This window comes from Camelus ferus, chromosome 25, assembly GCF_009834535.1.
Source record: "Camelus ferus isolate YT-003-E chromosome 25, BCGSAC_Cfer_1.0, whole genome shotgun sequence".
NCBI lineage: Eukaryota > Metazoa > Chordata > Mammalia > Artiodactyla > Camelidae > Camelus > Camelus ferus.
The window spans coordinates 25,874,659-25,898,524 of record NC_045720.1 but is presented as its reverse complement, the minus strand read 5'-3'; the positions used below and the strand labels follow the sequence as shown (position 1 = coordinate 25,898,524).

General features: G+C 37.6%; 1 protein-coding gene across 3 annotated transcripts in view; it reads left to right on the top strand.

Annotated features, from left to right (window-relative positions):
* OXR1 (oxidation resistance 1) overlaps positions 1–23,866 on the top strand; it is a 302,119-nt gene that overhangs the window by 113,566 nt on the left and 164,687 nt on the right. For all 3 annotated transcript variants that reach the window (XM_014562929.2, XM_032467912.1, XM_014562928.2), the window contains exon 2: positions 510–706. In XM_014562929.2, coding sequence (XP_014418415.1) covers positions 510–706 — 197 coding nt within the window. The remainder of the gene's footprint in view (positions 1–509; positions 707–23,866) is intronic.

Below are 23,866 nucleotides of genomic sequence, written 5' to 3'. Positions count from 1 at the left end.
ACTATAATTTTTCCAGCTGAGATGCTGTTACTGATTAAACTGAAAAGCACTGGCAGCCTCTACTTATACAGATAAGCATTTCATTATTATTGTTTGGGTTGCAATTATTTATTTCTGGCTAACATTTTACTATAGAATTAAAAAATACTCTTTTCAGAACTAAAACCAACTGCAAAATGCATTATCTTAAAATGTGTCTGACACCACATTTTAGTTTGCTAGTTTGAAAAATGAAAGTCGTTTATCACTTTATATTTTAGTGTATTTTAGTGAAACCTTTCAAAAAGATAAAACAGAAGAAAATTTTGTTCCCCTATTAGTTCCAAAAGTATTTGAAGAATTTAAAATACTGTAGGGAAAGTCTATAATTTCTGAATAAACCTTGTCCTATTTCAGGGCCAAATATAACTCAGCTGTTGAAAAAAAAAATTATGATAGAGAGAAACATGAAAACAATGTGTCTCTCTCTGGAGTGAGTAATTACAGCATGTGGTCTTTTTCATTTGTAGGTTGAAGAAAAAGTCCCAGTCTGTGGATATTACTGCTCCAGGGTTCAACCCTTTGGCTGGTGCAGGAAAGCAAATGCCACAAGCCAGTAAACCCCCTGCACCCAAGACGCCCATCATTGAAGAAGAACAGAACAACACAGCAAATTCCCAGAAGCATCCTTCTCGAAGGAGTGAACTGAAGAGGTTCTACACCATTGGTGAGTACCGTGTTTCATGCAAGTGTGCAGATGAGGTCTGTCTAAACAGCACAGTGAACGTGTGGGGCTGTAACTGAATGCCCCCTTTTCATAGTACGTACACAGTCATCCCTCAGTATCCATGGAGATTCGTTCCTAGGCCCCTTGGGGAGACCAAAATCCAAGGATGCTCAAGCCCCTTGTATAAAATGGCAGAGTGTTTGCATATAACCTAGCACATCCTCCTATATACTTTAAATCATCTCTAGGTTACTTATAACACTGAATATCATGTAAATGCTATGTAAGTTGTTCTGGGTGTACAGCAAATTCAAGTTTTGCTCTTTTGGAACTTTCTGGATCAATCTTGGTTTGTTGAATCTGTGGATGCGGAACCCGTGGGTACAAACAGCCGACTGTGAATCTCTCATGGTTTATGTGGACATTTTCTCATATAGTCTGAACATGGAGATGGAAAAATACTGAAAACTTTCAGCAAAGTTAAATAAGAGAGCAAGCTCAAGCTTCTATATTTTGCCTAAGAAAAGTAAATTATGTGAAGTGAGGATACAGCATACCCAAAAGGTTCTGAGGAGTAAGTAGACATCCTATGGGAAAGTGTCTAGCATAGCACCTGCAGAGAATGCAAGTTCCAGTTTCTTTTTAAGAGGATGGAAGGGGACATCCTTTTGTTCTGAGAAATCAATTAGGCTGGTTTCCATTACAGGACATTCGATGTATTAATAATAGATTTTTTCAAAGAGTTGTTTTTTACTTTCCTTGGCCGAAAGATGGTTTATGAAAAGGCTAATGGAATTGATATTTGCAGCATGATTGAAGGGAAATTAAATGGTCCCTCAAGCTTCCCAGCATTGTTTTAAAGAGGAGGTGCCCAGCTGTTCTTCATTTCTACCAAGAAAGGGATAAGTTGCAGCAAAGAATATTAAAATTAAATATCAGGGGAGGATAAAAAATTTGAGTCTGTGTTACTGGGAAGTTTGGTTTATGTTTTTTCAAGTACAGCTGTGACCTCTTGAGAGTGGTTTAGGCGTCAACTTGCCTGGGAAAGTACAAAGATTGGCTCTCAAAGGACGTAATGGTTTTGGTCAATGGCAGGAAGGCTGAAGGGCGATCATTCACTCCATGCTGCCTGTGGAGCTCTTTCTGTGGCTCACAGAGGCAGGGTGGATCAGTGGTGAGGAACTTGGCCTCTGACATCTGATGTCGAAGTTGGAATCCCATTCCCCCTTGCTAGCTATGTGACCAGAAACAAGGTACTTAAACTCTCAAAGCTCAGTGTCTTCACTCATAAAGGATATAAAATTAATGCTTCCTGGAAGGGCTGTTGGAGGAAGTTAATGAAGTAGTCTACATGGAGCACTTATAATAGTACCTGGAACTTGGAAGTCCTCTGTGAAGAGTAGGGAGCTTGTTGTTGTGCATTAAAGATGTGGCATCCATGAGACGGCATGATCCCTGCCCTCCTGCCCTGATCCTTCTGGATTTCCTCACGTATCCCCTGCTAAAACCCTGCTTCCTCATTCCCCACAAGATAAGGTGCTTGTTCTGTAAACCTTTCACGCTCCCCCTCATTTACTCTCTAGCTTAGTCTCAGACCCCAGCTGCACACTCCAGCCATGCTCTTGTGGTTTCCCAAAGGTGTCCTTCTCTATGATGTCCTGTGGGCTTTATGTAAGTGTTTCCTTCTGCTTAGAATAGTGTTAGAATTCAGCCCAAACTCCCCTCATACTTGGCTACAACTTCCGCACATGTGATCAACATGAATAGATTTCGAAGTATTTTAACATACACGTTGTCAGTTTTTTAGGTGACTGACAAATACTTGTTGGATTCAATCAATGCTTATAAAATTCCTGAAGGGCGAGGGGGACACTGATTCTGGCTGCCATGTGGAAGGAAGTCTCTGGAAGTTGAGTGACTTATTCATGTCACAGTGGAAGTAGTGGCAAAGCCGAGGAAAGAATCTCAATAGGCTGATAACTAATAAGCTTATCTTCTACATGTTTTCGGGTCAAGTTCTCTTCTCAAAAACAAAAACACAGATGAAATTAGGTCATTGACAGAGATCTCAAGAGAGGTTTCCCAAGCTCTAGTCCATACCATTAATGGTGAAACAGATGGATTGAACAAAGAATGGTGGTTTTTCATGAAATTATATTTATTCAGTTAAAGTGACCATCTTTTCCTTCTTTTCTCTCATCCTTCCTCGTTCCTTTCTTCTTCCCTGCCTCCTCTCTTCTTGTCTTTTCTGCTTCCTCATGTTAAAATGTACTGTCTCCTGTGAAATGATGGCAGGGTATCTATCAGGGTAGAACTTGTTTAATAAGATGTGTTATTTTTAAATCTCCCTGCTTGTCAAAATTAAGTTAGGAAATGTTCCAAAAATATTCTTTTGAAATTTTACTCTTATGTGAAATTGTAAAAATCTGAAATCCACTGATCCTGTCCTTTGCCATGCCTTCAGAATTGAATACCGTCAACATTCCAGACTTAATGAAACACAGTTAAATACAAATTTAAATCTTGCTAATCCCAGGCTGCGTACATATTGAAAAGGAAGCATACAGAATTAGGTCTTCCCTGGGAATTCTTCTGAGTAGTTGACAAAATTAAAACAGTAATAACTAGTTTGGAAACTCTAAAAAGGGAAAAGCAAGACACATATTTAACTGCTTTTTAATTGCTATACACCATGCATTTTAAAATATCATGATGTAACTTATATGCCTCTCATTGTAAAGCCAGACTTTTTAATTATAAGAATAAGAAAGATCAACCCTAAAGTGAAAATACTGTAATGAGAGAGGGGGAAGTGAAAAAGGAAAAGGCTAATCTTGCTGGAGGCGACACATTCTGCAGCATGAAACTAGGTCATCACTGAGCCAGAACTTTCTCTCCAAGCTAGAGGAGTCTTCATGTAAAAGCAGGAAGTCTCTCTGATTTAATCACAAGAACCAACTTGGCATACAGGTCACTGTCTATAAGCACAGAAACTAAAATTGGTAACTGCTCTGAGGGTTCAAATTAAATTATGTTCTTGAGAAAAGCAACTTTATTTTGAATTCAAGTTTCTTCTGACAGTTTGATGACTTCTTCTATTTTCTGGGTCATGAGAATGTTTAGGGAAAATTATTCCATTGCTGAGGGTTCCTTGTTATACATGGAATCTGGAATTCCCTAAATTGACCTGGGCTTTTCACAGATTTTAAAGACTGGTACATAAGTAGAAGTGCCTTTTCTTTTTGATGCACAATGCATAAGAATGGGCCATTTTGTGGGGAGGGTATAGCTCAAATGGTAGAGCTCATGTTTAGCATGCATGAGGTCCTAGGTTCAGTTCCCAGTACTTCCTCTAAAAATAAACAAATAAATAAGCCTGATTACCACTGCCCCCCAAAAGGGCCATTTTTATTAAGATAGTGGAATTTGAAGAAAATCCAAGTTCAATCTTAAGTTCATTTGTGGGATAAGCAGACCTTGGGATCCAGTGTATGAGAGCCTGTATCTGTGTGTCTATGTGTTAGAGTATTTGAATGGGTTTTTATTTCACGTCATTTTTTAGTTCCATTTAAAATCCATTTTTAAACGTGAGGCCTAGGGAAACTCACAGGCAGAACTCTTTCTCAACTCTAGAATAAATATGAAAGCTTTGTTTCTTCAAGAGAGATTAGATTTTTTTTTTTTCACTGAAAATTTATATAATTTTAATTAGATTTTACTAAGCAGTAGTAGGTGTACTCAGGAGGAAGAAAACTATGTTTGATACCCCTGTAGACTGGTAGTGTTTATAATGTGCCAGGTAAACTGGCCAACTCTAATTTACAGAATTAGCTCCATATTTTGTACATTTGGCTTGCTCCTTGTTGCCCTAATTCTGTTATTGTTCTCTGTCAGAAGTAATCAGCCCAGGATCAAGAAACACAGCTTAATCATGGCTGTGATAAATGGATTAAGAAATGTCAATACCCAGAGGTTTCCCTGAGCTACTGGTGCTGGTGTTGGTGTGTGAGTTGCAGCATAACTTACAATTTATTAAAAACAATAATTGAGATTTGCAGATACTGACTACTGTATATAAACTAGAGAAACAACAGATTTCTTCTGTACAGCACAGGGAAGTATATTCAATATCTTGTAGTAACCTATAATGAAAAAGAACATGAAAATGAATATATGTATGTATATATATGACTGAAACATTATGCTAGATGCCAGAAATTGACATAACATTATAAAATGACTATACTTTAATAAAAAAAAATTAGACAATAATAAAAAATATGGATAAGGTGAAATCAATAACTACTGGTATAAAGCACTCAGAGCAAAATAATTAGCTTCTTTCTTATATTAAAGTTAAACCCCAAAAGAATTTCTACAACAGAAAAAAAAATTATACCTGTCAGTTTATGTAATGATTTTTAAGCAGCCTAATTCAAGATATACTGGTTAAAGTCGTAGAATAATTAAAATTGTCACTGCTTTGTGGTAGAGAAATCATCATGATTTTATTTGAAATTTGCTAAATTGCTATGAAAATAAGTCCTTCAGCACTGCTGGCCATCAAAACTTGCCCTTTCTACCCACCAGTGTTTATAGGAACCTTCTGTTTCACCGAGCCAGCGCTAGGGGAAGAAAAGGACAGATTATTAAGAAACACCTACTTTATTTTAAACATGCAGGGATAGAATTAATGGCAGTTTGAACAGTGAAATAATATGTCTAAATTTCCCCAGTATTCCTGTTTTTTAAAGAGCGTCAATTTAAAGAGCTTCTAGGATCTTGCGCACATTGAGAGGTAAAACTATTGAGGTCCCCTTGGTATGTTGCACACCTGAAACTACCAATGTCATGTCAATTACACTGAACAAAAAAATATATTTTAGAAGGCAATTGAGATCTCCTGGTTTTTCAAGATGTGATATTTCTTTCCACTTCATGTCTAATGACATTTTCCCACATAAAAAACCTGAAAGATTTAGGCTTCTCAATGTTCACAACTCTGACCAAAGAATATTACTTAGAAGAGTATAAAAATGGTTAAAAGCGAGACATAATTGAGGGGGATGCTTCTATTTGCTATTTCTGCTAGAGGTTTTGAAAGGACTTTGACTATAGTTAATTACTTTGAATAACCCAATTATAAATGTTTCAGTGACCATTCGCAATAGATTCGATATAAATCATGTGCACATCTACATGCAAACGAGCTTTTAGTAAGCTCTTTTAAAACCACTATTTCAAACATTGCATCATCAGGACAAACTATGAGATAAAAAGCCTTTGTGTCAGTACAATCTGAATAAAACGCTATGTGAATTTTTAATGGAAACATGATTTCAGGATACAGAAAATACTGTGTTCAGCAAATTAGCTTAATGGCTTTTAGTAGGTAAAAATATCTACTGAGAGAAATTAATGCGATGGCTTTGAAGTAAAGTGATCTATTGCTTAACCTATTTCATATTACCATTTATGTTTGAAGGTAGCAAAGGTAAATACTTTTAAAATATCATATGAATAGGTCTTTAGCAATTTGGATGGCTGTGTCCTAGGAGAGAAAGCCTATATTGTCTGCATAACTGTGGCCAACAAATCTTAGCATCCCATTTCCTCTATCTGTTTGGTCATTTATTTGGTAAGTCTGTCTCGTAAGTTAGAATCTTAAGTCTAATGGTACATTCTGTCATGTGGACACTAAGTTTTAAGACATTAAGTATACAGAGGATGGTTCACCACAGAGAAGTCAGTAAGAATTTAGTGCCTGCCTACCTGCTGAATCACAGTGGTTTTTATTTGCCAGGATTTGCACTCAAGAATCCTTGGACTTTATTTTGTTGCTTAAATTTTAATGCATTGATAGAAAGGACATTGATTTCCTCTCCTAGTTCTCTGAGCCAAAGGGGGCAGAAATTATCATCAGTAGTATATTGGAGATAAAATATCAGAGATGCCCACAGAGAATTGAACTTTGTGACTCTATTTATTGAGAGTCTCATAGACTAATTCAAAACAATTTCATTTTCAATTAGGTAATTTTAGTGCCTTGAGGTCTTTTTCAAGCACTGTTTCAAGTGAGTCAATATATAGCGAAAGCAGCAGAATCATGTTGACTCTAAAGAAACAGAGTATCTGATGTGCTGTTTGGGGCTGTAAAGTTTCACTTCCTGCTTTAAATAATTCTCTCAAATTACGGATCTTTTGTGATATGAGAAACATTCTTGTAAATAAACGTAGGCTGAGTGGGATGGGATGGAGATGGCCAAAGAGAGGCACTTACATAGGAAACAGAAGGATATAAATAGTAATTCCCTCTCTTCATGTTCTCATTTATTTTTCACCTCCACCCCTCTATAAGCCTGTCTGAATCTCAGTTCAGTGGGCAGTTTTAAGGATGCTTAGTCGTTCATTTAATATGTGAATGACTACCGTTGACAGCTGCCAGTTGGAGATGAGGGTTGAGAAAGATGGAAGGCCAGAAAATAGGGAATCTTGTATGCTGTACCACGGACTTTGGACTTAATCTTGACACCTTGAGAATTGTCAAAGGTTTTTGCCTGGTAGGGTGCCTTAATAAGGTACTTTCACAGATGTTTGGTGCATCATATGAAGAATAGGTTGGGGAAATATATATATATATATATATATATATACACACACACATACATACCTGGGAACAATATTCTTTTAGATATACAGCATAAGGGCTAATTAGATATCATGTTGCACTGCTTAAGAGCTTCGGCTCTGGAATTATAGACACCTGGTTTTGGATACTCACACAGCTATTCTAAATAGCTCTGTGACCTTAGACAGGTCACTTAACGTGTCTGAACTTTTGATTTTCCTTTGGGAAGTGGGAATATTACCCTGTATCACTCAGGTTTGTAATACGGTTTATATGAGATAATGTGTGCAAATTGCTTAATAGATTCTGTCTCAGAGTAAGCACACAGTAAAAGTTAAATAAAAAGCAAAGTATCAAAATATATTAATGAAGAGTGACAAGGTCCTAATCTAAGGCAGAGGCACTATGAGAGGAGAGAATTTCAGAGAAGTGATGGACATAAATCTAGAGGAATTGGTGACCAGCTGGAAATGAAGAAGAGGACAATTTTCCAATCAGTCCTGTGATTTCAGGTTTTAGAAGTTTGGGGAGATAATAACTAACATTTTTCAATTAAGAAGATATATCTTCTTGTATAAATAAAAAAAAAATCTCTATGGGCTAGAAAAGGGGGAACAAACACACAGCAATAAAGGAGCATGGAACCCATGGGCCCTTTGAGTTCTGGTCCAGAAACAGCCAGGGGCAGCCAAGATCTCAGCTCTAGCAGGATGTCTGGGATGAAAGAGACACCAAAATGTAGTGTGGTATCCTGGATAGGGTCCTGGAACAGAAGGACATTAGGTAAATGTCAGTAAATCTGGATGAAGCATGGACTTTAGTTAATAGTAATATATGCCTATTGGTTCATTGTAACAAATGTATCATATTCATTGATACACAATGTTAGTAATAGGGGAAACTGGGTGGGGGATGTATGAGAACTCTGTACTATCTTAGCAAGTTTTCAGTAAATCTAAAAACTATTCTCAAATAGAAAAATTTATTTAAATAAAAAGGATACCAAGAATAGAGCCCCACTCACATCTTTGAATTTAGCACCTAAGCAGGGATTCCCAACCATGAAAGGAGGCACCTGAAAAGGCTGTGATTACTGCCCACCCAGGGTGTGGGTCAGCGTAACCTTTAGAGATCAGAGGAGACAGAGGAAGGCTTGGAGGCTGGCCCTGGGAGAAGCCACCCCTCCATTGCACATCCAAATCTCTTTTCTCCTCACTGACAGCCTCTGGTGTCAGCCACCCATGTAAGAACTCTGTTCTGGAAAGGAGGTCTCAGCGGTCAAGTAGAGCTAAGAGCAAAATGGCTAGAAGAAAGTCAAGGCGCTAGAAAGCGAGAAAGAGAAATGTGAAATCCAAAAGCTCCCTCTGAAGAAGAGTCTGAAACGAAAATTTTAGTCCACGAGGAGAGCTAACACCGAGGCAATCAACAAAATCTTGGGTAAGGAACTCACTCCAGAAAATGAAAAAAAAAAAAAATTTTAAATGACTTTATGGTTTGTGTGAGGCCTCTAAGATAACTGTGGAGTTTCTGGTTTGAACATCTAGGTGAATGGAGTTAGCATTTCCAAAGATGGAAAATGCTCTGAGGAGAGCTTTTGAAATAGGGTATTGAGTTCCGCTGTGGGTCGGTTGAGCCTGAGGTACCCGTGGAGATAGGCCATTGGCTCTGCAGTTCTGGAGCTCAGGAGACAGGTTTAGAATGAAGATAATCCCTCCACATCAGCATGTAAGTACAGAGGAGTTTCTTAAGAGTGAGGCAAGTGAGAAAGAGAAGAATCCTGCCCAGAATTTACGGGATAGGACCAGACCAGCAGTCTGCAAAGGAAACTGGGGAAGACAGACAGAGACACGGGAGGGAATCTGTGGTTTTCTCAAGCTCTGTACTCCTGTAAATTTGACCCTTTTTTGCCTCTCGTAGTTATTTAGGAAAGAAATGAATCTGTGCCATTCCTATAACCAAACGTGCAAAAGAAGGTCGTCATGATGGGGGTCTGGACATCCTAGGGACAGGGAGTGAAAGCTCTGTCGGGAGGAGGGGTCGGGGAGCATTCTTTGTCCGAAAGAGAGGGGGCGGCAGCTTCTCTTTGGTTCCGTTCTTTGAGCAGCACCTGTGATTTAGATCTACTGGAATAATAAAATCTGTCAAGAAAAATGGGATAAACTGGATTGATGTTCAAGTATCACATCAGAAACCTTTTGATGTTAAAGGCAAAGTGGTTTTAATCTGATCTGGAGAAAAGTCAACGCATCTGAAAACATCTTTTTCCAGTACAGAATCAGTATTCATGAGTCTGTCCTCTCAGTGTAAATCACACTTATGATTCACTCTGTTTTAAACAGACTATTTATTGCAGAGTCATGCCACATCACACTGTCTGAGAACTTTCTCTTGCCTTATTTTGGGACTTGTGGAAAACTTCAGGATAAGCAGCAGACAGCACATGACTCAGGGTCTAACGGCGGCAGTTCTCTGACGCAGCACCTGAACAGGGGGATGGCTTGGTTTTACTTTTCATCAGTGGGTCTCAGAGGGAAAACCTTAAAGCCTTAAAACTGTTCTAAAGAATTGCTTCTTTAATTTTAATGTGTTAATCAATTACATTTCAATTAAAAATTTTAAAAATTTAAATTGTGATGTGCATTGAGAATCTTATAAAAATGCAGACAGGGCTCACCACCTTGCTTTGTAACAAGACTCCAGGTGCTGCTGGAACTGCTGGAACTTCTGGTCCCTGAAGAGCAAGGTTAGTCTAAGGAGCATGAAGTTTTCTTCTCTTGGCAACACATGTAAAATGCTTTTCAGTATTTGGACCAAAGTTATCATCCTGGACCAAGCATTTATCATTAAGACTTGTGTTCCTTTCTTGAAACAAACTCCTGAACTCTCAGCCCTCAGTCCCTATGATATTAGAGACTTTCAGAGTAAGGATAAGAGTGTGGATATTATCTCCTACACACATGCATGTAGTTTTCATACTGTCAGATACACAAATACCATCAAATAGTAATTGGTAAGATTATTTTGCTAAGATTAGAGCATTTGAGACGTGCCAGCAGCTTCTGAATTTGATAAGTCAAGGTTGCTATCTTGGACATTATAATGGCGTTTGGTGCAGAGCAGGAGAAATAACATAGGTTCTGACCCAAAAGAGACATGTTAGAATTTAGCAATTCACTGGCTGTTTTAGCTCTGCTCTTCACCTGTTGTGTTGGTCAAGTTTGTTGATCAGTTTTTTTCCAACAATTTGATGGGAATAAAAGCACTTTCTTCATAGGCTTTTTGTAAGCATTAAATAAGTTGATGCATATAAAGCTCTTAGTGCTGAATCTGGTTAGTAAATTCTTAAATAGTTGTGTTTCCATTAAAGAAGGAGAATGAAAATAGAAAGAGGTCAATGAGGAAGTAATAGCCAATCAGTAATAATCAGTAATAAGTCATCTTAACTTGGGGAAAATACATTATTGATATATTTTAATGTCTATATTTATTAATTTCGCCCTGAAAGAAAACAGGAGGTTTCTGCAGTCAGACTTATGATTACCGACAGCAATAACCACACTGCCCCCCTCCCCTCCGTCCCTGCAGCAACTCAGTGAGGGGCCCTGTCGTCTTTGCTTACAGGGTTTGTACTGCAGGAAGCCTGAAATTATAAATCTGAACATTTATAAAGGAGTTGGACAGCTGCCCTGCTCCCCTCTGGACAGAGGGAGAGATATCTTTGTCCCTAATGTAAATGAATCTTCTCTGGTCCCTAAATTTTTATAACCCTTGGCCAAACAAACAAAATAGCTCAGGGTTTCAGCCTCCTTTGAAATGTAAACACGCAGCTCCAGGGAGATAAATCTCTGTGTGTCTCTCGAGCTCTGTTTATTCAACTATCCTTTAATCCAGATGTCAATTTTCTTTGCTAATACTGGGCTTTAACTCCCCCTCCCTCCCATGACTCCTGACCTTTCAGCAAAGTTTATACGAAACAAGAAATTTTGGCTGTGATAGGATTTCCTGTAGAAACTGATGGAAATATTAATTTCCATGTCTTGGTTAAATTGTCAGAAATAGGTAGGATGTACACAGACCCACAGGATAGAGAGACCCACCCCTGACATTAGGATCAGACACATAATCATTAGTAGCAGAAACAGGGGACTCAAAAATTAGATGACTTTGAAACTGTTCCCACATTTACTCCTGTTCAAATGTGTGGTCCTGGACCTGAGTCATTTACCCTCCCAGAGTTCTAACTCCTCCATTTGAAAAACTAGGGAATTTGATATCCTCATGATCATAAAAGCCCTTCTGAGCCTCTAATACTTGGATTTTAAAATTTTTAATTGAGGTATTTTTTTTTAGTGTTCTATTCAAATGAAATTATTTTGAGCATTGAGTTTTGGCACAATGCCTACCTGAATACAGCTCAAAATATCATTGGTTTATAAAAACGTCTTCAACTACTCGTACCATGTTTGTTCTGCCATTTTTAGTGTTCTTTCATTGAATTTAGTTGTTTAAAAACTAGGCTAGGCTCTTTTACCAAAATGTACAACTTTCAGGTTGGACCTGTTTATTTCCTGTTCGTGATTTGAACCATTCATCATGATTTGTCTTTTTGCTGTCTCCTAAACTCCTTTTATTTAGTACAGTTGTTCTGCAGCATTAAAGTGAGCAACCTTTATAATAATTACATCCCTTTATAGAAAGGAATCTTTTCTCAGTGGCTATGTTCTTTGTTTTGGTTTCATGGCCCCATATAGTTCTGACAAACTCAGCAATACTGAGCAGAATAAAAATAGATGTTTTGAGTGCAGTAAAGCCTAGTTAAAGTTGAGTATGCAAAAATGCATGTGGAGCTAGGTTCTTCAAAGTGGGGAATTAGAAGGAGAAAAAAATCCAACAGTTATGAGCATATGTGCATGCTGGATGCTATGCATTATCATTTCATTTAATCATCATGAAAATCTTGTAATAGTAGGCTTTTTAAGTCATATGTATATATGTGTACATGAGTTTCAAAGATATCCCCTGGTTTTCCCAAGTTCATCCAATTCGTAAGGGGTAGAACAAAGACTTAAATCCACATTTGACTCCAAAACCCATCTTCTTTCCATTAAATTTCACTTTCTCCAAAGAGTGCTGCTCTTTCATAGGAACTTATTTATCAGATGAGATGCCTGTATAAGCCCTTGGACTGGAAGAATTAATATTCATGAAATGGCCATACTACTCAAAGCAATCTAACAGGTTCAGTGCAATCCCTATCAAATTACTTGGAACATTTTTCATAGAACTAGAACAAATAATCCTAAAATTTGTATGGAATTACAAAAGACTGAGATTTGCCAAAGCAATATTGAAGAAAAAGAATGAAGCAGGAGGAACAACCCTCCCAGACAGACAGAACTACAGTCATGAAGACAGCATGGTACTGGCACAAAATCAGATATATGGATCAATGGAGTAGAATAGAGAGCCCGGAAATAAACCCACAGACTTACAGTCAATTAATCTTCAACAAAGGAGGCAAGAATATACAATGGAGAAACAGCAGTCTCTTCAGCAAGTGGTGTTGGGAAAACTGGACAGCTGCATGTGAATCAACAAAGTTAGAATACTCCCTCACACCATACACAAGAATTAACTCAAAATGGCTTAAAGGCTTAACTATAAGACAAGATACAATAAACCTCCTAGAAGAAAACATAGGCAAAACATATTCTGACATAAATCTTAGCAATGTTTTCATAAGGCAGTCTACCCAGGCAATAGAAATAAAAGCAAAAGTAAACAAATGGAACCTAATTAAACTTATAAGCTTTTGCACTGCAAAGGAAACCATAAGCAAAACAAAAAGACAGCCTATAGAATAGGAGAAAATATTTGCAAAAGATGAGACTGACAAGGGCTTAATTTCCAGAATATATAAACAGCTCATACAACTTAATAACATAAAACAACCCAATCCAAAAATGGATAGAAGACCTAAACAAGCAATTCTCCAATGAAGACATACAAATGGCCAGTAGGCACATGAAAAAAAAAATGTTCAATATCGCTGATTATCAGAGAAATGCAAATCAAAACTACTGTGGGATATTACCTCTCACCAATCAGAATGGCCATCTTTAAAAAGTCCACAAATGATAAATGCTAGAGAGGGTGTGGAGAAAAGGGAACCCTCCTATACTGTTGGTGGGAATGTAGTTTGATGCAGTCATTATGGAAAATAGCATGCAGATTCCTCAAAAAACTAAAAATAGTCTTACCTTATGATCCAGCAATCCCAATTCTGGGCATATATCCAGAGGGAACTCTAATTCAAAGAGATACATGCACCCCAATGTTTATAACAACACTATTTATAATAGTCAAGATATGAAAACAACCCAAATGTCCGTCGACAGATGACTGGATAAAGAAGTTGTGGTATATTTATACAATGGAATATTACTTGGCCATAAAGGAGTATAATATAATGCCATTTGCAGCAACATGAATGGACCTGGAGATTGTCATTCTAAGTGAAGTAAGCCAGAAAGAGAAAGAAAAATACCATATGATATCACTCATATGTGGAATCTCAAAAAAAAAAAAAGACAAAAATGAACTTATTTATAAAACAGAAACAGACTCACAGACATAGAAAACAAACTTATGGTTACCAGTGGGAAGGGGATGGGAAGGGATAAATTGGGAGTTCAAGATTTGCAGATACTACTATATATAAAGTAGATCAATGGCAAGTTTATACTGTATAGCCCAGGGAGCTCTATTCAATATCTTGTAGTAACCTATAATGAAAAAGTATGTGAAAATGAATGTATGTGTGTATATGTATGACTGAAACATTATGCTGTACACTAGAAATTGACACAACATTGTAAACTGACTATACTTCAATTAAAAAACAGGCCTGTACAAACTGTAAAGTGCTATATAACTGTGACTTATTTTTGCTACTATAATTGATAAAATTGGATAAGTCTTTTAAGGTTCCTAAGAAACAATAATGAATAATTGACACAGTTATGTGCTTGGTCTTGCTCATGTGATTTTACTTCTCATGTGTGTATTTGAAATAGCATTTCATAATTAATGCATTGTTACTATGAAGCACTTAAACATGTCCTTTTTGTATTTTCTCAATGAAGATAGAATACTGGCAATGTTTGAAAACTCATGCTTTGGCTTGGGACTTGTTACAGAGTGTGTGTGTTTGTAGATTTTTTAGGAAAATCTAAACAGAACTTCTATAATTTGTTTATTTCATGCTCTAGTAAATTGTGAACTGATAGAATTACAATTTTTTTTTTGACAGGAACCAAAACATACTGCTAAAATGGTCAACTAATTTAAATGTCATGCAGTGGAATTGGATATGAGTTCTTTAAGAATGACTCATGTCAAGCAAACCTTTTCTTTTTAAATAGAAGACTTAAGGATTAGAAAAGTGTCATAAAATAAGTTTCTGCAGAACCATCTGACAAGTTTCTTGTGATGGTCAGTTTAAAAAAAGAGAGAAACAAACAGGAGATAATTCTGCAGATAGCTTTGAGGATGACTAGTAATGAGGGGTCAGCTTGGAGACTGGTTCCTACTACTGGGCCACAAGGCCTGAATTTAGGAGTTGATCTCATTCAGATTTCACTACTGTCTTTGACCCATACAGATGAGCTTCAAATTGGCATAATGCTGAATAAGGTCAAAATATGACAAGATTAATTCACCTTAAATGTTTGACTCAATTTAAAAAATGAACATTTATGTAATTGACTTAAACTTTATATAATTGATTCAAACTAAAAATTAACATTTAATAAGCTTAAATGTTAATTTTTCTCTTTGCTTAAAAAAGTCAATTGTACATGTACAGATTTCCCCAAACCTGATCTAACAGCAGTGTGGGTAAAACAAGACCCATGGACTTCAGTTTTAGAAGTGGGCTGTCAGCAGTGTGACATAGTGAACCCAAAAGGGAACATAATCTTGAATGCCAGGATCTCAGGATTACATCGTAGCTCCCATCTACTCTAAGGAAGAAGCATCAACCGTTATCAGCATGGCTCCCAAGGTAGGCTGTAGAAGCAATGGATGGAAGTTCCAAGATCACTTTTTGGCTTAATATAAAGAAGGATTATGAAAATAATATCTGCAGAAAGAAGGAATTTTTAAGACAACTCTGCCCAACAGTTAATCTGTTTTGCTTTTTTTTTTAAAGAAATACATTCATATTTCATTTTTTGCACAAAACCATGGCAATATCTCTACCCTTTCATTTTCAGACTATACAATGCCACAGTCAGATTCTGCTTGCATTTTCAGGCTTCTGAATGATCTCTCTTTTCTTCTAGTACCTCAGCATTACTGCCTTCAATTAGCAGGGTCCCTTAGGAAGAGGCGGTGTGGGAGAGGGTAAAGCCCTGGCTATAAAGTCAAACATAGCCTGATTCAAATCCAGGCTCTACCAGTTACTATGTGACATTGGGAAGTTTACTTAATTTCTCTGAAGTTCTGTTTCTGCATCTCTGAAAAGGAGATATTGTCTAAATCACTGTGCAGTTCCAAGGATTAACTGTGTAGACAATGTATTTTTTAAATTCTCAGTTTGAAGTGAAATATGATAAGTATTTAATAAATACTCATCAATAATTGACAAGAGTATGATAATTCATGTTTTTTTAAACACTTAAAAATGCATCAGACATATAGTAAGTGGTGAATAAATAAAAGTGAAGAATAATGATGTAAGAGTGAAACAAATTATGAGCTCCTGGGATGCGACACAAATCGTTCGTTCCCAGCCCATTGTGCCTCTGCCAACAAGCATAGACACACGCTGTGTGCTGTCCTTAGTTTCCACAGGAAATACAAGTTTATTTCACCTTTCTCTTTACATTAATCCCTCCCAAGGGAGATACAGTGGTAGAGAACTGAAGAAAACCAGGTTCATTCATGGTTGCCAGGGAACACCACATGATTCAAGGGGGACCACAAAGCTGTATCTACCCCGAAATATTTTCTCTTTTGGGTTGATCCCAAAGCTCTCCTATGAAAATCACCCACAAACTATAAACCAAAGAAAAGACTTTTTTCCAGAGAATCACTGATCTATCTGCCTATGAAGAAGAAAGGAAATACTTTCGATTCTTGCTTATTAGCCCTTTGGCAGAACTGAATTTAGCAGATTGGTAGTTGATAGCTTCGAAGCACGGAACTGGTTTCCGAGGTGTGATGAGCTGTGGAAACAGTTGATTTCAGTGAGAATTAGCCAGGCAGGGATTTCAGCAAGGCAAGGATTACAACTGAGTGACTGGAATACAGAGCAGTCCAAAAGGGATGCCAAGGGGATGGCAGGGAGTAAAGTGAGATCTCAAAGGTGATAGGGAAGAAACACATAATACAAAGCGGGGCTAAGATACCAACATTTCATGTAGACCCAGTGTTTATTGCTTGTATTGGCTCTTGGCTCTTACATGTATCAGCTGTTTTATCTTGAATATATTCTATGAGTTATGTATTTTTTATCTCTATTTAACAAATGAACAAGTTAAGCTCAGACAGGTGAAGTAGCTTGCCTGAGATCCCAGGGTTAGTAACCAATAAACCAAGGATTGGAGTCTGTCTTCTGTACAAGAGTGGAAACCTGTTTGCTCTGTATCACTGTCTTCAGTGAATAAAGTGATCCTCTCTTTTACAAACAGAGCAAGATTATCTCATCATTTTAATAGGTATACAGGTGATCTTCCTAAGCCCTTTGGAGATAATTCTTCAGCTTGAGAGAGACTGGTTAGTGGCTAAGGTTAACTTGGAGATTACTGTTAATATTATCCAACCTGAAATCCTAAAATGAAACAGGTTCACAAGAAAACAAACAGCAACAGTAATTAGTGTAAACAAGTGTCTATGAAACTGGTGAAGCATCTGACTGGGGGAAATACAGTCTCCCTTCCCCACCAAGATAGGTTTTTGTTAATCTTCATAATGCAATTCTTATTCAGAACTTTAAAATCTCATAAGAACAACTTATTTCTTCTTCCTGATCTATATTTCTGCCAAAGTTAATTGAGAAAATGATACATATTCATATATTCATTTATATATGATCATAAAATTATTTTGTCTTGGTAAATTTCCATTGTGAGTTAGGCTTTTTAAAAATATTTTCCATTCTGTTCAATAAAACTGTGGTAGCATTATTGCATATAAATAGATTCTGTTTAAATAAATGTTTCAAATATATCATGCTGTTAGCAATAGCCAGAAAGTAATGTCACCACAAGAAACTAGATTTCACATTGGCTGAGGTCTGAGGTCATGAGAAAAATTTAATGAAACTATGTGTAACTTAGTTCTGGTATCTCAGAAGATTTGTCTTTTCTCTTCTTTTCTTTTCTTTTCTTTTTTCTTTTCTTTTCTTAGCAGACCTTCATCAAACTCTTTTCTTTTTTTCATAAATGGGTACAGTTTGTGTCAACTCTCCCCCCAAGAGTGTTGAGGATATGGTAAATTACTTTTTCCCTGTAATTGATTTCAGATATGGCTGGTAAGTCTGTTAGCTTTTGACTTAAGACTAACAAGTCTGAAGTCCCATTTCTGTGAGCTTTTTATGGTAAATGGGCTGCACCTAGAGAAATTAACAACTTCTTTTTGCACCATAAGCATAAAGTAGAGGGCTGCCTACATGTCCGTGCTTCTGGGCGGCATCCTTAAGGGCTGGCTCCAAATACAGACACTGGAGGGTTCTACAGAGCAGAGTGAGGAAAAGGAGAAGGGGGCAACCCAGTGAACATGGCACTCATCATTCACAGAACTTCATAAAAGGCTTTTTTTTTTTTTTTGCATTCTCTGGTATTGAAGTCTAGTCAGTTTACAATGTTGTGTCAACTTCTGATATACAGCATAATGTTTCAGTCATACATGAACATGCATATTCTCATTTTCATAGTCGCATAAAAGGACTACTGATGTATCCCTACTTTGAAATGAATTCAATTTAATTAGTTTAAGCTATGTCATTCCTTTGTTTTTATACTTATTCTCTTAAACATCCTCACCTGAGATGCAATCAATTTATCTTTGTTTTTCTTCTAGGTTTTATATGGGTGGATTATTTCATTTTTGAATACCCAAGTACTGGGGGTGGGAGGTTGGTTAATGATTCCTGAGAGGAAGATACTGGACATTATATACACTGAAAACAAAAAAGACCAAAAATTATTTAGAAATTGTGTAATTCTTAGCCAGAAGGGATTTATTTAAAAATTTATGAAAAGCTACTGCCTTCCTTAGACAGGTGAATTGATTTCTTCAGACACAGTAGGTACATTTCTCCCCATAGGTACTTACTAGTGAACTGACAGTATCAGCTAAGGTTTGCTTAGGAAAACAGAGAGTACTCTAGGTACTGGAGCAAGAAAGGACTTGATGCAGGGAATTAAATGCCTACAAAGCTGGTCAGAGAGCTATTTCTGAGTTTGAAAAAACCAGAAATGCAAATAGGACAGGAAGCAAGCTCTCAGCTGCCTGCTGCCCTGAAATGAATGACTTTAGAGACACGGGAGGAGCCTCTGAAAACCTCACGTTGCCATCCACCCTTGAGTCTACTTTTGCCCCTCCTGGAGGAAAGTCAAATCTCCTTATGTTCTCCTTTCCAAGTCTTGATGAGTACCTCTCATTGATAGAATCTAAATGGAAAGCTTACTAACGGGAGAATATAGGAAAAAATCTAGATATGACGCTTTGAGCTTTTTTTTGGGTCATTGTACCTAGAAGACGAGGGGTGAGACTGCCTTGATACCTCTACAGCAAAGAGAATGCTGGTCAGTTGTTATTATAAGTTTTAGCTGGAATTATGTATTCTCCCCAAAGCACTAGCTTGAGTAGTGTTGAATGAGTTAGCATTCTTAATGTTCCCCATCCTTTCTTATCCTGTCTCTTAATTGCAGACAGGACAAGCTTTTTAATTCCATTTACAAGATAGTGTTCTTGTCAAAGCATATAATCCAGAGGGAGACAGAGATGTGCAACACACAGGTAATAAGGAAGTTACCTAGCAACCAACAACATTGACAAAACCAGCTTTCCTTTGCCTTTTATAAGCATTTTTGTTGGCAAATCTGATCACATTAAAATGTGAAGCAAGCAGGAATATGCTTTGATATTTTCAGTCATATCTTGTTTTAGAAGGTAAAAGTTCAACCCCATGATAGAAATGCTCTTTAAAGTGTATCTGATTTGTTTTCAGTTGATGAGAGCAATTAAGCAGATACATCTTCCTGGTGGAAGGAGCCTCAGGGAGAAGAGCATTGCCCTTCTTGGAGTGTCTGAGTCTTTCTGACTAACATGAGAGTAAGGCCAAGTAGTCTGTGTTCTCCTGCAAATAAAAATAATGGGGGAAAATGCTGATTTAGCAGTACCCCTGACCTCTACCCACTGCATACTAGTGGCACAACCCCCTGTTGTGACAAAAATCAAAAGTGTCACCAGACATTGCCACATAATCCCTGGGAGAAAAGTCACCTCTGGTTGAGAAGCACTCTTATATAGGCAATGTGATAGGACACAAAACAGAAATTAGAAACAGAGCTACTGAAAGGGAGACAAAATTGTTATATTGGGTAATATAATTGTCTACCTGGTAAAACCAAGGTATTCAATTGAAAAGTTATTTGAATGAAAGACTTCAATAAAGTAGTCAAAGTAATATGGATATACAAAAATCAGTAACCATCAGTAACAAGTTAGGAAATACAATTTTGAGACCCCTTTTCTAATGGGCAGCAAAAACCTGGGAAAAACACAAGCAAGGAACGTGTGGACATTATAAAAAGAAAGGAATGAAAATATTTTTTGATCTTCCAGATATTAAAGCATCCCTTAAACCTATAATAATTGAAACGATGGTACACCAATGCCACAACTAACAAGCAGACCAGTAGAACAGAATAAATGGCCTCTAAACTGACTAATTTACATGAAAAATTGGTTTTGAAAGGTAGCACCACAAATCAGAAGGTAAAGGGAGGAAATTTTTTATTTAAGGATACTGATACAACTGGTTAAGCATTTGAAAGAAAAATGTTAAATCTTTCACACTTTACATTTGAAGAAAATAGATGTTGACTCTTCTGTGCCACTTTGTAGGTTCTCCTTCTGTCCAAGGGCCTGTTCTTTCTCCTTCATGAGTCTGCTTGACACTCAGCCCTGACTTACCAGAACCGCTCGTCCTCTGACTTCTGCTGTCTCTGCTAATTCCCCTCTTGTATAATTCCACACCAGAATGTGCTGAGCTTTTACCATGAATGTCTGTTTACTTAGCTCTCTTTTCTGCTAAACAGTGCATGCACTCTTGAGACTTTTATCACCGCATTCCCAGGCTCTAGCACAGTGGATTTGTTATTTGTAAAGTAGACTTACATTTTTTTAAATTGTGATAAAATACCCATAACATGAAATTTATCATTATAACCATTTTGAAGTGTACATCTCAGTGGTATTAAGTACATCATACTGTGTGTAACCATCACCCCCATTCATCTCCAAAACACTTGCATCTTACAAAACTGTAACTCTATCCCAATTAAACGATAACTCCCCTCTCCCTGATTTCCCCAACCCCTAGCAACCACCATTCTATGTTCTGTCTCTAAATTTGGCTACACTAGGAACCTCATGTAGGTACCTACAGTTTCTGTAACTGGCTTATTTCATTTAGCATAATGTCTTCAAGGTTCAGCCAGGTTGTAGCACTTCTCAGAATGTCTTTCCTTTTTTAAAGCTGAATGATATTTTAATGTATGTACTTATCACGTTTTGCTTATCCATTCATCTGTTGATGGATAGCGGGTTGCTTCCACCTTTTGGCTGTTGTGAATAATGCTGCTATAAACATGTATGTACAACTATCATTTGTGTTCCTGCCTTCAGTTCTTTTGAGTGTATACTCAGAAATGGACTTGCTGGATCATATGATAATTCTATTTTTAATTTTTTGAGGAAATGCCATATTGGTTTTCATAGTGGCGGTACAATTTTACATTCCCACCAGCAATGTGCACGAGTTCTAATTTCCCCACATCCTCTGCCTACACTTGTTTTTATGCTCGTTTTTTTTTTTTTGTAATAAGCATCCTAATGGGTATGAAATGGTATGAATCATTCATTTTTATACCTTAGCAATCATCTAATTTGACTCACTCATATTGCCTAAGCAAACACTGAGTTAGAGAATCCATGGGACTTCCTCCAGGTTAAGTGGCTGTTTAACTTGTTTCCTGACTCCTTCCTGGTCCAAAGCTTCTCCCACCAAGCCATCATGTTCCTCTGGTCACACAAGCAGATAGAAAGAGAGACAGACCAGAAACTTTCCATGTTGATTTCACCTTTACCCTTTCTTCTCTCCTGCATTATGGCTAAACATTTTCTAATCTCTCACTGTAAATAAATAAATAAATAGATTAATAGAGAGAAAGAGAGAGAGAATAGGAAAATTATGAGACTGTGGAAGAAATAACTATTAAAATGTGACTATAGATAAGAATACTGTATTGTGCATTTGAAGTTTTGAGAAGAGGGTAGATGTCATGTTAATTGTTTACCACAGTAAGAAAAGTTCTATACAAAGCTGAATAGGAAACATGAACAAATACTATTTTTTCTCCACAAACCAGTAAAGAAGGGTGAATTAAAAAATAATTCACAGTCTTGTCTCAACAATTAATTGATAACTAGCCAAAGAGGTTTTAATTTATTAGTATACTGTGTATCTGGGTCCTCAAAGAAGTAGTTTGCAGGAAATTGCTATGTGTAAGACAGCTGAGTATATTCGTGGGATGTGTATTGTCTATTGCTTTGTCATTTTCTATTAATATGAAGAGATTTGGATTTGATTTTTAGAGTTCTCAAAATATTTGGGGATTCAGAGGTAATGTAGTCTGTGAATATTGTAAAATGTGCCATTTTCTGGCAGCCTAAAACCAGCTGCAGAAAAAGAACTACTTGTCTAAACATCCAGTCACAGAGTCTTCCCCCCTCACTGGAATTGATCACAACATAAAAATAACCCTGGCACAATCCTGAATGTAATAAGGCAGCATAAAGCAGCAATCTTCTTGCCAGCAAAGAACATACCTGCCTCAAAGTCACAATCACGGGAAAACCAACAGCAGAGATGTAAATCTAAGCTATGGGCTTCCATCTCCTCCAGGGGACTGCAACAGCCTGCATGGAAACAGTGCTCCGTGATGCAAAGGAAATGGTGACGTCACCAACCTGACTGCAGAACTCCCAGAGCACCCTGGACTTTCCTGGCATAAAACCTGTCAAACATTTTTAAACTGACTTTCATCCTTATCTGGACCATAATCTCCAGGAAGTCAGGAGTCATGGCTGCTTGGTTCATCACTGTCTCCCCTGCACTTTGCTCCGGGCTAGACACACTGGAAACACTCAATGGACACTTGCTGACTTCGCAAGTAAATGAATGTCAGCAAATATGTGTGAGCATGATTGGGAAAGTTCTAAATTATTTGAACTCTAGTGTTTTACTTCCGCACGTGACACTAGGAGTTCCTTCTTACTAATGCCCCATTATGTCCGTTTTTCAAGTGGTGTGATCACTTATATGAAAAACCACAAGGATGAATGATAAGGGTCAACTATTCACTAACCACATGGGAGGTCCTCCTGTGTCCTGTTAGTCTTGCCGTTGGAAAGAACATATTTTAGCTGAGTGATCATCCTGAGTAAAAATAACTGGTATTTCTGAATTCTTATCATTTGCTTGGCATCATGCTAACAAGCTTTCCCTAGATATCTAATTTAGTCCTTCAAACAATACTGTGTGGTTGGTGTTGCCATCATTCCTATAGTGTATATGAGAAAACTGCGGCTTAAATATCTACCCAGAGTCACAATGCTGCTGAGGAAGTGGGACTTGGGAAACTGTGCTGTTAGTCCCAGGTTCTACTGCTAATATGCTCTCTCTCTAAGCAGAGGATTCCAGTGCAGAAAGATACTGTAGTCACAGCTCTCAAAACCTCAGGTTACACTGTAGACAAAGACCAGGGGACAAAAATCAGTGTGTGTCCACGTAACAGCGTTCCATTTCTCATTCGTAAGGCTTGCAGAAGCCTCGCCCATCGGGATTTCACCTGTGGTGGGAATACACCACCTGCCTACCTGCAAGACTTGATGAGTCAGACTGAGTGAAGATGCCCAAGCAGCGCAGGAAACGGCTCTCACAGCACGCCAGCACTCGCTCGTTTCTCTGTCCTAGGACGGTCCTTTCTTCCAGCCCTCAGCTCACTGAGAGCGTCTTTGCTCTCAGACTTACTTCCACGTGCTGCCTCCCCTGTGAAACCTTTTCCCAGTCCCCAGATCAATCTTTCCTTTCTCTGGGCCCCATTCTGTTACACTTTTCTTTACTTGGGCACTTAAATGGAGTAATGGAATTCAAATACTTCACAACGGGGGGCAATTACATTTTGAAATAAGTACATAAATTATCCGGAAAATTCACTCATCCCAGAGTACTATAT